This window comes from Bos javanicus, chromosome 23, assembly GCF_032452875.1.
Source record: "Bos javanicus breed banteng chromosome 23, ARS-OSU_banteng_1.0, whole genome shotgun sequence".
Lineage (NCBI taxonomy): Eukaryota > Metazoa > Chordata > Mammalia > Artiodactyla > Bovidae > Bos > Bos javanicus.
The window spans coordinates 20,848,395-20,860,121 of record NC_083890.1 but is presented as its reverse complement, the minus strand read 5'-3'; the positions used below and the strand labels follow the sequence as shown (position 1 = coordinate 20,860,121).

At 42.1% G+C, this 11,727-nt stretch overlaps 1 protein-coding gene across 1 annotated transcript in view; it reads right to left on the bottom strand.

Annotated features, from left to right (window-relative positions):
• Positions 1-513: 513 nt before the first annotated feature.
• OPN5 (opsin 5) overlaps positions 514-11,727 on the bottom strand; it is a 32,401-nt gene continuing 21,187 nt past the window's right edge. Inside the window, exons 5-6 of the mRNA XM_061397670.1 lie at positions 4,714-4,955; positions 514-618 (exon numbers count right to left, since the gene is read on the bottom strand). Of these exons, the coding sequence (XP_061253654.1) occupies positions 555-618; positions 4,714-4,955 (306 nt within the window). The 3' untranslated portion in view covers positions 514-554. The remainder of the gene's footprint in view (positions 619-4,713; positions 4,956-11,727) is intronic.

Below are 11,727 nucleotides of genomic sequence, written 5' to 3'. Positions count from 1 at the left end.
AGGGATTGAAGGCAAAATTGATTTCCCTAGAGGACTACTTTGGGGCATCACTACCATTAGAGTGTGATCCTCTCTCAGCAGGAGAAGAGATACGCTGCAAGAGCATCTCCCAGTCAAAGAGTCACAGTCCAACACACAGTCTCTATAATCACCCACCTACATGAGCCCCAGAAACAGCCTCCCTGGCCCTACATTAATAATAATAATGCTGATATAATGAAATTAAGTATGCCCTAATAAATACAATTTTTAAACATTGGTCTTAATATCTCAGGCTTAACACTTTGCATGACAATAGGCTTTAAAATAGAATTTTTTAAAAAAAAGGGAGGCTCATCCTAGTAATATTCCTTAAAGTAGTAACTTATCCTCTAGTTTCCATTTGGCCATTGGATTTCTCAACAACTCCTAGCAAGGAAAAAAAAAAAAAGGAAAAGTGTACAAAATATAAAAATATAATATCAAGAGAAAAGTGTGGTCACAATCAAACATTAAGAGCAGTGAAGAGGCAAGTAAGTGAATCATCATGTCCATGAGTAATGCTGTGTCCATCTTCATACCTCTTGATGGATTTCCAGCACAGCAGAAGACTTCCTGACTGTGGTTACACTGTGCAGCCTGGACACAGGAGAAGAAAAATGCAATTTAATATATAACACACACACATATTTGTATATACACACAGTTATATGCACATAAATATGATGATGATGTCAAACTTGAGTACCATGAAGATTACTTGTACAAAACTTGAATTTCAAAGAGATGGGAAATAGTAATCAATTTAGAATATTCAAAGTCAAGAAATTCCTTGAGCAGAGCTTTCCAAAAGCAAGCCACTTGCTTAGAGCACATTTCCTGTGCCCTAGTGAGTTTCCCGTCCTCTAGGACAAAATTCACTGCACACAACCTACCTCTCAGTTGGGCCCAGGGACTCACCCAGCTAAGGTGGTCAGGGGAGGCTTGATTACAAGCAGTGCCAGAGTTTGGGGCTTTGTTCTTTATCTTTACTAAGATATTAGGGATGTAGAATGCCTGGGTCCTTCACTATGCACCCCCAGAGTCTTCTGAATATGCCTATTCCATCTACAATTGGCCTTGCATCTGAAGTCTGGGTCACCTGTTACTGGTGATGAGTGGACTCACTGGGCCTTAGGTAAGGCAGAAGGCCTATGACTTCCTGAGCAGCAGTGGCAATGTCTTCCTTCCCCAGACTCTGGTTCACTGACTTTCAGTCATGGCTGTGTGTGTGAATCATCTAGTGGAAATAACCAACCTAACAACTGACACTTGGACCCAATCCAGAACAATTAAATCCAAATTTCTGCAGATGGATCCAGGCAGCAGTACTCCTGCAAATTTCCCTGGTATCTCTAATACACAGCCAAGGTACAGAACCCCTGCTTACAAAATATGGGAGACTATTATGGATAATGTACCCCATGGACTGTAGCCTACCAGGCTCCTCCATCCATGGGATTTTCCAAGCAAGAGTACTGGAGTGGGCTGCCATTTCCTTCTAGGGGATCTTCCCAACCCAGGGATCGAACCCAGGTCTCCTGCCCTGCAGACAGATGCTTTACCATCTGAGCCACCAGGGAAGCATTATGGATAATACAGTGCAGTGAATAATGACACTTCAAAAGGGGCTCTTGGGCACATTTTCCCCTTCAGTTCATCAGCTGCTACTGAAATCTCAGGAAACCTCAATTCAGAGGGGGGAGAAATGAGTTAACATTTAATGAACCATTGCAATTACTCAAAATTTATTTCTACAATCTCATATTTAACACATTAGCTCTTTTATTTGAATTCAAAATATTTCCCAAGAGGATCTCCCAGTAGGAGTAAATACATTTTGGAGCTCAGAAAATGAAAGACCAAGGATAAAATAAATTCAGTTGAATTCAGTTGAATTATTCTGGTAGTACATGAACCACTCTGGACTGGTTTCCCATCATGACACCTTACTCTGTAGTCCTCCACATTACCTATTTTCTTAGCTTCTTAATAAAAACAAAGACAAATAAAGACTCCTTTTGTGTGTCTTCTTTGGAAAGCTAAAAAGAAAATTCTAGTGGCCACTTCTCCATCTTCTAGCTCTCCCCCAAAATAGATCTTTCTAGAATCTGAAACTCATCACACCTCTTCAGCATTTCTTCCCTGATGATGCTCCAACCTCTAGAATCCAAGGCTCCACCCTGTTTTATCACCAGTAACTGATTTTTCCACCAAAAGCTGAAATTCTGGAGTAAGGAAGGAATCCTTGTCTTCCTCTATATTTCATATAAATGGCTAATAGGAGCAGGTGAATGGAGTTCTCTCTTGCCTGGCTGATTTTTCCAAAGGTTTGTGGCCCTTAGTCACTTTCTTCCACATAAATTTTTTTCTCCTTTTATTTTGGGGTGTTGAATATTTATGTGCTACACTTGTGAGCAAATATACAGAACACAGAGTCAGTCTGAAGCAAAATTACGAGGCACGTGAAATTTGCCTTCAGCCATGCCTGTCAAATTCCCATCTCCTTCAGAAGAAAAAGTGCCTCACTAATTTCTCCCACAACTGCTCTATTAAAACTATTCCCTCCATCTGCATTCATAATAGTATTAATAGCTGATGAGGGCAAAGTGACATTACATCCAAAGTAGATGCATTTTAGCGTTTGAATTCAGGCTTCCCTGGTGGCTCAACCGGTAAAGAATCTGCCTGCAATGTGGGGGACTTGGGTTGGGAAGATCCCCTGGAGAAGAGAGAGGCTACCCACTCCAGGATTCTGGTCCAGAGAATTTCATGGACTGTATAGTCCATGGGGTCGCACTCAGACACAACTGAGTGACTTTCAGTTCATTTCGTTCAGTTCAACAGAGACCAGCAATGTGGAAAAAAAAGAACACTAACCCCACCTAGCTCTTTTTACATGGGCATTTTCTGTAATTACTAAACTTGAAAGATGAAATCCTAGGTCCTCCCAATCCTAGACTCTGAGTAGTTCATTTTCCCAAAGATATAGTTGTTGTTTGGGATTTCCCAGGCAAGAATCCTGGAGTGAGTTGCCATTTCCTTTTCCAGGGGATCTTCCCGACCCAGGGATTGAATCTGCCTCTCCTGCATTGCAGGTGGAGTCTTTACCACCGAGCCAAAAAGGAAGCCCTATAAATAGCAAAATCCTTCTTAAACCGTGGTCTCCTACCTCCAGGTTGTGTAGTCCTTCCCTTAGACCACAGCAGCACTGACAACACTGCCTTTTGTTTTGTGCCTTTTAAATCTATTTTATTTGATGTTGTACCTACGTGCTAAGGCAATTCTGGGTCAAAAGATTTGTCCCTTGTTCAAGCACAGTGACAGATCAGGGTCAAAACCCACATCTTCTCATTAGTCCCACCTTTTTCTGCTGCTCCATACTCACTCAAGGAAAATGAAACCTATCTGGACCTCAAATGAGTAAGAATTAAGGGGCCTTCTCAACATTCCTCACCTCAGACCTTGAATTTGGGGCCTGTCCCACATTCGAAGAAGACTATCCCTGATTGAATACAGAAGATGACCAACTCACTGCTGACTCAGTCTGAGCCTTTCCAGCCTTTAGGAAAAATGATGTTGGATCCCCAAACTCACTGGTCCGTTGTGTAGCAGAAGATGTAAACCAGGACATCAAAATCACAAAATGTAGGAGAAGGGAGTACAAAAATGTAGATTTTTTTCTTGTTTAATTTTTTAAAAATTATACTGTGACTTAAGGATCCTTTCAGAAAGTGGGATAATTAAAAGCAACACAGTAGTCATAGCATAAAATAGTATTAATAATAAGAGTTAACATTAAAAATGTAGATCTTTCAGAATGTGTTTGAACTTGAGTGAATATCACTTTAAAGCAAGTATCAGTAGATATACATATAACCATGTGTGTGTGTGTTAGTCACTCAGTTGACTTTTTGTGACCCCATAGACTGTTGCCCACTAGGCTCCTCTGTCCATGGGATTCTCCAGGCAAGAATACTGGAGTGGGTTGCCATTCTCTGCTGCAGGGGATCTTTTCAACCCAGAGATCAAACCTGCATCTCCTGTGTCTCCTGCATTGCAAGTAGATTCTTTACCATCTGAGCCACCAGGCAAGCCCAGGTATGACTACAGATGTAGTTTAAGCAAGAATCAACATGCTTGACTTTTGAAGCCCAATAGACCTTCGCCTTCCTAAAACCTCTGTGTCCTCATCTGACAAAGAGAAGGAATCATATGGGGTTTTTGTGAAAATAAAGAAACTGGCAGAGGTTAAAAATGTCATCTCCCCTTCCTTTGCCTGTCCAAATCATACATCTTAGTTAACAGAAGAAATATCCCAAACAAGACACTCCTTTATGTTGTGAAAAGTTAATTTGGGATCAATGACATGTGGCACAGTACTCTTGGAGTGAACTGAATCTGGTTCCACATAAGGAAGATGATGGATGCTCAAATGGGCATAGCTCCGTATCTTAGCTGCTCCACAATAAAAAAACCGAATCACTGCTCTCACCCTCTACTCCTGTTGTCCAACTCCTCCATATCTGATTACTTGATTTCAGGAATTTTGGCGAACAGAAAATAAAGTCCTTCTCACATTCATCCTAAGTGATGAGCTTTAACCCTAAGAAGGCAGCATGTCCTGGTGGCTTGAACCCCACGGAATTCTGAAACAAAGAGGGTGTCATTCATTTCCAGCTTCTGAAATTTTACCTGAAGTCTTCCAAAGATTTCTTCTTGGTGGCCTTCAAACCACCAGTTTGGCAACAGGCAAATTTGTAATCAATGACCTGGTAAATGATGGGGTTGTACATTGCTGCTGATTTTGCCAGGAGGGTTGGCACCACAGAGAGTTGTATGGGGATGGAGTCTGGCCGTCCAAAAGCTGACCACACAGAGACCACTGCATAAGGAATCCAGGCAATCAGGAAGCCAGCGCAAATCAACATCGCCACCTGGTGAGGGAAAACGACAGAGAACAAAATCGAGACACCTGGTGGAAATGATGGGGGGTGGGGAGAAGCAGGTAGTCTATTCACACCTAAGGAAGTCTATCTATCATCTTTTCGTTTATCTTGCCAGTGGGAATCATATCATATGGATTTCTGAGATATTCAGCCAGAAAAAGTAATGACTATTCTTACCCTATTCACTGCATTCTCCACTCCAGAATTTGAACGTACCCAAAAGACCCAATGTTTGACCCTATAAAAGCTGTCAGAATGTGCCCACATGGAGCAGGAAAAGCATGCTAAAAAGACATCTGTGCACCTGAAATTTCCAGACTTCTCAACCCACGTTCACTTGGAAACTAGATGAAGAATATGTTCACCTTGATGAAATTTTAAATCACCCACATTTGCCTCGGGAAACTTAGAAACTCTGCCTTTGTTTGAAATTCTAATAGGAATCTTCTTCAGAGATTTCTATGAAATGTAATTTCCTTCGGCTCAAGTTTTTCTCAAGTCTGAGGCTCAGGTAGTAGAAATCCACTTGCTACAGAGGAAAAGAGAGTCAGTGAGTTCAAACCAAAGTGACACAGTTGTATGAAGTGAGACTTTTCCAGCAAGTATTTTTCTCTTTCACCAAATTATATTTACCTTTAGGAACCTCTTAACTTTTAGATCAAAGAATAGTTAGAGATAAGGTTTAACCCACCCTGACTAGCTCCTCACTACCTCCAATTCAGTCTCTTTAAGAATGTAGTCTGACCCTATAGGTTATCCCACTTGAATCCAACAAATCTTTTTAGCAAGTATTTGTGTGAGATACTGTGTAGGTTCTATGGGGACACCAGCAGGATTTTGCGCCTTTGCTCCATCCCTCTACGGCAGTCCCCAACCTTTTTGGCACCAGGGACCAGTTTCATGGAAGATTATCTTTCCAGGGACCGGTGAGGGGAATAGTCTCGGGACGATTCGAGCACACATACATTCATTGTGCACTTTATTTCTATTACTATTACAACAGCACCACCTCAGATCATCAGACGTTAGATCCCGGAAGTTGAGGACCCCTTCTCTAAAACACAAACAACGGCTCAACAAAGCTGAATATGGTTTAAGTGCCAGCTTGGAGGAGGACAAAATTACATGCTACAGAGAAAAGTAAGAAACAGTCTCAGGAGGAAGCTGGGATACAACCTACACATTGGCAAGTGGAAATAAAGAAACATGAGGCCAGCACAAGCAAAGACAAAGATAGGCATGTGTGAGGTTTGTACAGGACCTAGTGAGCTATTCGCTTTGGTGTATGAGAAAACACAACGGGAGATCAGACTGGAAAGAAAGATAACATCCCCGCCCTCAGGGGTCTGTATAACCTACTACTGAGCTTGCACTGAATTCCATGCGTCTGAAAACATTAGTAGGATTTTGGGCAGGAGACATATGAGAGGCGTGTTTAGGAAGATTAACCCATAAAAGAAAATGCGGCTGGAAAACATAGGAAGCAGAAAGGTCATTGTTTATTCATTCAGCCAACAAGCATGACTGAGCATCTCCTGCATGTTTGTGTTGAGGATAAAACAACGAACAAAGCAGATACAATCCCTCCTCACCTAGAATTTCCATTCTGAGCAGGTTTGTTAAGGCAATAAGCTAAACAAGAAACAAGAGGGATCTTAATGAGAGTTCTTTAGACTTGAAAAGGAAGTCCAAGCCTTGGGTTTTATTTTAATCTAGAGCTATTTCAGGCCCTAGGTGAGAGGTGACCTAACTTCAAAGCTTCCTTAAACTGTTATCTACTAGACTATTCTTTCTGTAAAATGGATAATGAAATATACTCAAACATGCCCTCTGTGTGATGAAGATCTGGTGTTGTTCACTTGTATTTATTTTCCTGTTTCCCTTGTACTTTTGATTAGCACTGCCAACATCCCTTCTGCCTTGTACAGTCTTTTATGGAGTTAGTGTCATAGGAATTACATGAGCCTGGTCTAACCAATGGACTGCGGGCTCCTGGCTACAGTCATAGGAACAAGGTTGGACTTTTGACTATAAACAGCATAATCAGATCCACCTTGGGATTTCATAAGGCAGTTTTAGGAAAAGTCAGCCTTCCTTATATCTTTGAGCTCCCTACAGCCCTGGGAGGATGAGAGGATGGAGCTATTTGAGGTCAGGTGACTGCAGCCATGAAATTAAAAGACGCTTACTCCTTGGAAGGAAAGTTCTGACCAACCTAGATAACATATTCAAAAGCAGAGACATTACTTTGCCAACAAAGGTCCGTCTAGTCGAGGCTATGGTTTTTCCAGTGGTCATGTATGGATGTGAGAGTTGGACTGTGAAGAAGGCTGAGTGCTGAAGAATTGATGCTTTTGAACTGTGGTGTTGGAGAAGACTCTTGAGAGTCCCTTGGACTGCAAGGAGATCCAACCAGTCCATTCTGAAGGAGATCAGCCCTGGGATTTCTTTGGAAGGAATGATGCTAAAGCTGAAACTCCAGTACTTTGGCCATCTCATGCGAAGAGTTGACTCATTGGAAAAGACTGATGCTGGGAGGGATTGGGGGCAGGAGGAGAAGGGGACGACAGAGGACGAGATGGCTGGATGACATCACTGACTCGATAGACGTGAGTGTGGGTGAACTCCAGGAGTTGGTGATGGACAGGGAGGCCTGGCGTGCTGCGATTCATGGGGTCTCAAAGAGTCGGACACGACTGAGCAACTGAACTGAACTGAACTGAACCGCTTCCTCTTTCAGCCCCCAGACCCTCATTTAAGAAGTAAAATAGGGACTTCCCTGGTGGTCCAGTGGTTAAGAATCTGCCTCCCAATGCAGGGGATGTGGGTTCAATCCCTCATGAGGGAACTAAGAGCCCAGATGCCACAGGGCAACTAAGCCCTTGCACCACAACTAGAGAGATGCCTATGCACAGGAACAAAGAGACTGCAAGCCACCACGAGGACCTGATGCAGTTAAATAAATAAATACTTTTTAAAAGAAGTAAAATAACAGTTCCCATCAATAAAGTCACAACAAGCTGGTGTGGAGGATCAAGGATGAGGAATGAGATACCAAATGTTTTCTTAATGATAGTTAAAGCTGCAATATTTGTGCATGCTTTTTTGTTTTTGAAATTCAACTGGAAAAGTTTTCCTTATAACAAAGTCATCTCTGCGCATGTGTATTTCAATATGCTTTTGCAGACCTGAGCTATTGTATGCAGGAAATGGTCTGTACCCCTCAGTCTTCTTGACCTGTGGAACAGCCTGTCAGTAGGGTGCGCTGGCCCTGGGAACCCCATATTTGTCAGGTGTCTCAAGGAGGAAGCATGAGAAATCCACCAGAAAGTCTCAGGTTCTAAAGTTCTACCCAAAAAGTTCAGGCTCATCTCTAAATATTAACAGCAGCAGAGAAAAACCTCAGCAATATCCATTTTGCTGTGACAATCGAAATCCCAAGCAGATGAATCAAATGAGACCAGACCTCGTGGACATCCTGAAGCCCCGAGTTAGGGTCCTGGACCAAAATTCTCACCTGTGCTCAGCAGTTATCAAGGAGACCTAAAGCACACGTGCAACTCTCCAGCTTGCTTGCTTTCCCGTCCTTCTACAGAAGCTTACCCAGGAGAAATGGTATTTGGTTTGGTCTATGTGACTTTTTTTGTAAATGGACTGGATGCCTCAAAGCTCACAGTGAGGGTCTTTTTTTTTTCTCCTAAATCCCCAAATAAACAATAACAATATAAATAAAGCTTGCTTTCGCAGATGTCTGGAAACTTAACATAGCTCCATCCTTTTTCCTTTGGTGAGTCATAAGATGGTTTCACAGTATCTCAAAAGCTGTTTTCTGTGTTGCTGCCAAAGGCATTGACAAAAAATAGACTAGCTCTTAGTCCATAATATTTTCTACATTTTACATATTTCCTGTTTTTATGGGCATGTGCAATGGAAAACAGTAAAGACTTAAGACATTTGCATTTTGTTATCCTTTTTAAAAGGAGAGAAGAGAATTAAAATATACCAAAGCTTTTAAATACATAGCAAATGAACCCATGTGGTTTTCCTGAGATTTGAATAAAGCTAAATACTTTAAATTGAATGACTAGAAATCAAGTTTTGAAGTAGAAAGAGGGGAAAAAACTTAGATCTTAAAGTACTGCATAATGTTACTTATGTTTTTGAAGTGAACATGCAGTGAACACAAGGCACAATCATTTTCTATAACCTTCTCATGTCAAAATATACTCCACAAAATGTTAAACATTGAAATATTAAATGTTAAAGTTACTTTAGGAGAGACTACAAAAATTTGCAAAACTTTCATGTGACAGTTTTCCCAGAAATTTTTTTGTCTTTGTTTAATTTGTTACAATATTGCTTCTGTTTAATGTTTCTGCTTTCTGACTGTGTGGCATGTGGGATCTGAGCTCCCCAAACAGGGATCAAACCCACACCCCATGAATTGAAAGGCGAAGTCTTAACCACTAGACTGCCAGGGGAGTTCCTCCCCAAAACTTTCTACTTAACTTGGAGCACATTTAATCTTCCCACCAGTCTGCTCTTTACTTTTCACATTTCTAAATGTGTCTTCATTTCTATTTTCCAAAATTTCTCTCCCAAATATCTGTAAACCAGTTCTAATATAGGCACCTGTACCATCAATCTCTTCTAAGTTGTTTATTTTTTAATTGCTTCATTTTTATCACTGTCTTTTGGTTCACTGAGAGAGGAGTAAAACTTCAAATTCTTAAATTAGACCGTTTTTGTGGGAGGAAATTCACAGAATATGTGTTTAGCTTCTACAAAAGAATCACACATCTGCAACCCAGTTGATTTTAAATATATCTTGCTGCAGAGGACCAAGAAATATACCGGTATGTTACAGCTATGGTTCAAGCTGGTATTAAGTGCCACACAAGCAAAACTGCCCACCATGGATCAATTCCAGTGAATTAACCAGTTAAAGCAAGAATAAAATAGGGATGAAAAAGCTTTATAAGGCTCTACCTCTGACACCAGTGTATCTGAGACATTACAGCAGAGGAGTTTTCCAATAAGGAAAGTCCTCTGTCCGGTCTGTGTGTGGAGGCAGCGTGGAATAGTGGGAGAGTCTGACATGGAGGTGAGTTTCCCAAGTGGCGCAGGGGTAAAGAATCTGCCTGCCAATGCAGGAGACACAGGAGACTCAGGTTCAAGCCCTGGGCCAGGAAGATCCCCTAGAGGAGGAAATGGCAACCCACTCCCAGTATTTTTGCCTAGAAAATTCCATGGACAGAGGAGACTGGAGAGATACAGTGCATAGGGTTGCAAAGAGTCAGACACGACTGAGTGACTGAGCACACACACACACACACACACACACACACTCTGACATGGAAGTGCTCAGAGGTTTGGATTCCAGTCCCCATTCATCTCCACCGAGCACTGTGAGGGAATCCCTGACTCTCAAGCCCTGCCACCTTAGTTCCTTCCACCAGGCTCCTTTGCCCAGATATAAATAAGACTTCAGCCAATACTTGAAGCTGCATGCTACCTTGGATAACAAAATAGATAAGGAGATGACTTGATGTGGGAGTGTAGGCTTAGAGTCAGGGCCAACGAGATGGCATAAATTCCCCACCATGAACGAGGCTGAATCACATTCCGGAACCAGTTAGACAAAGAAATTTCAGTGGCTGGGATGAGATCAGGTCCCAAGAAGAGAAATCACCACATCTGTGCATTGAAAGACGGGGCAGGGAGAGGGTGCCACCTGCCAACAGAAAGCCTACAGTTGGCAGGAGCACAGGCAGGATCAGATCTGGTTTTTCTCTTTTGGGTCTAGCCAGCAAATATATGGATTTGTTCCCAAGAAGAGGGGAAAATGATATTAAAAAATAGCACTGCAGTGATAAATGCCAGTTGTGAGGCTACAGTCCTCCACATGTGGGCAGCCTGCCATTGAGAGATGGCACAGAGGGAGCTGGAAAATGGTGACCTACCTTCCTTGGCGCTCTATTCCCTCATCTATACAAAAGCGGGGTAGTAATATTTCGCTTTCACATCACCTTTAAGAAATTAAGTAATTTGACCACTCCAAACACGTCTAGTTTGAGTTTCCTCTTTCCTTCTATTTCATCAGCAGAATGATGACAAAGGCCAACTGTCTCAGGCCCACCTTCATACACTGATAAAAAAAATTTCTTTCTGAGAGCCCCGATACCTCTGTTATATGTTAGCCCTGGTCGTGCTCCAACTAGAAAATATTAATTCATACTTTTTTTAAAAAATGTAGAAGAAAGAGCAGGATTCTTCACTTCCCAATTGCCGTTTTCTCAAATCTTGAAATACCACTACTCCATAAACAAGCGAAAGCTGTGACCGGAAGCGGCGGATGTAAATTAGGTCATGTCACCCTGCGCATCTGTGTTTGGGGCTCTGAGTCTAAAACTGAACATAATATTCCCTGACGAGGCAGTGGCTGGCTTACAGAACAGAACATACAGATTTCTAAACACCTAGTTCAACCAAACAAGGGAGACCTCACTATTCGCTCTAGATGAACCGAGGCCTCCGAGGCGGGGTTACTGCTGTTCAGAGGGCAACGCACGCACAGTCCAAAGGCCCAGAGATATTAGCAATTGAAAGCTATTTCTGCAGACTTTTAAACCACCCAACCACGCTAGCTATTTCCATAGCAATCCTTTTTGTCTTTCTTGGCTGTCACTCAACAGAGTCCCCCAAAAGCTGCCTCCTAGAACCTCCTCGTGGGATTTCAGGGACAAAGGAGCCCAGATCC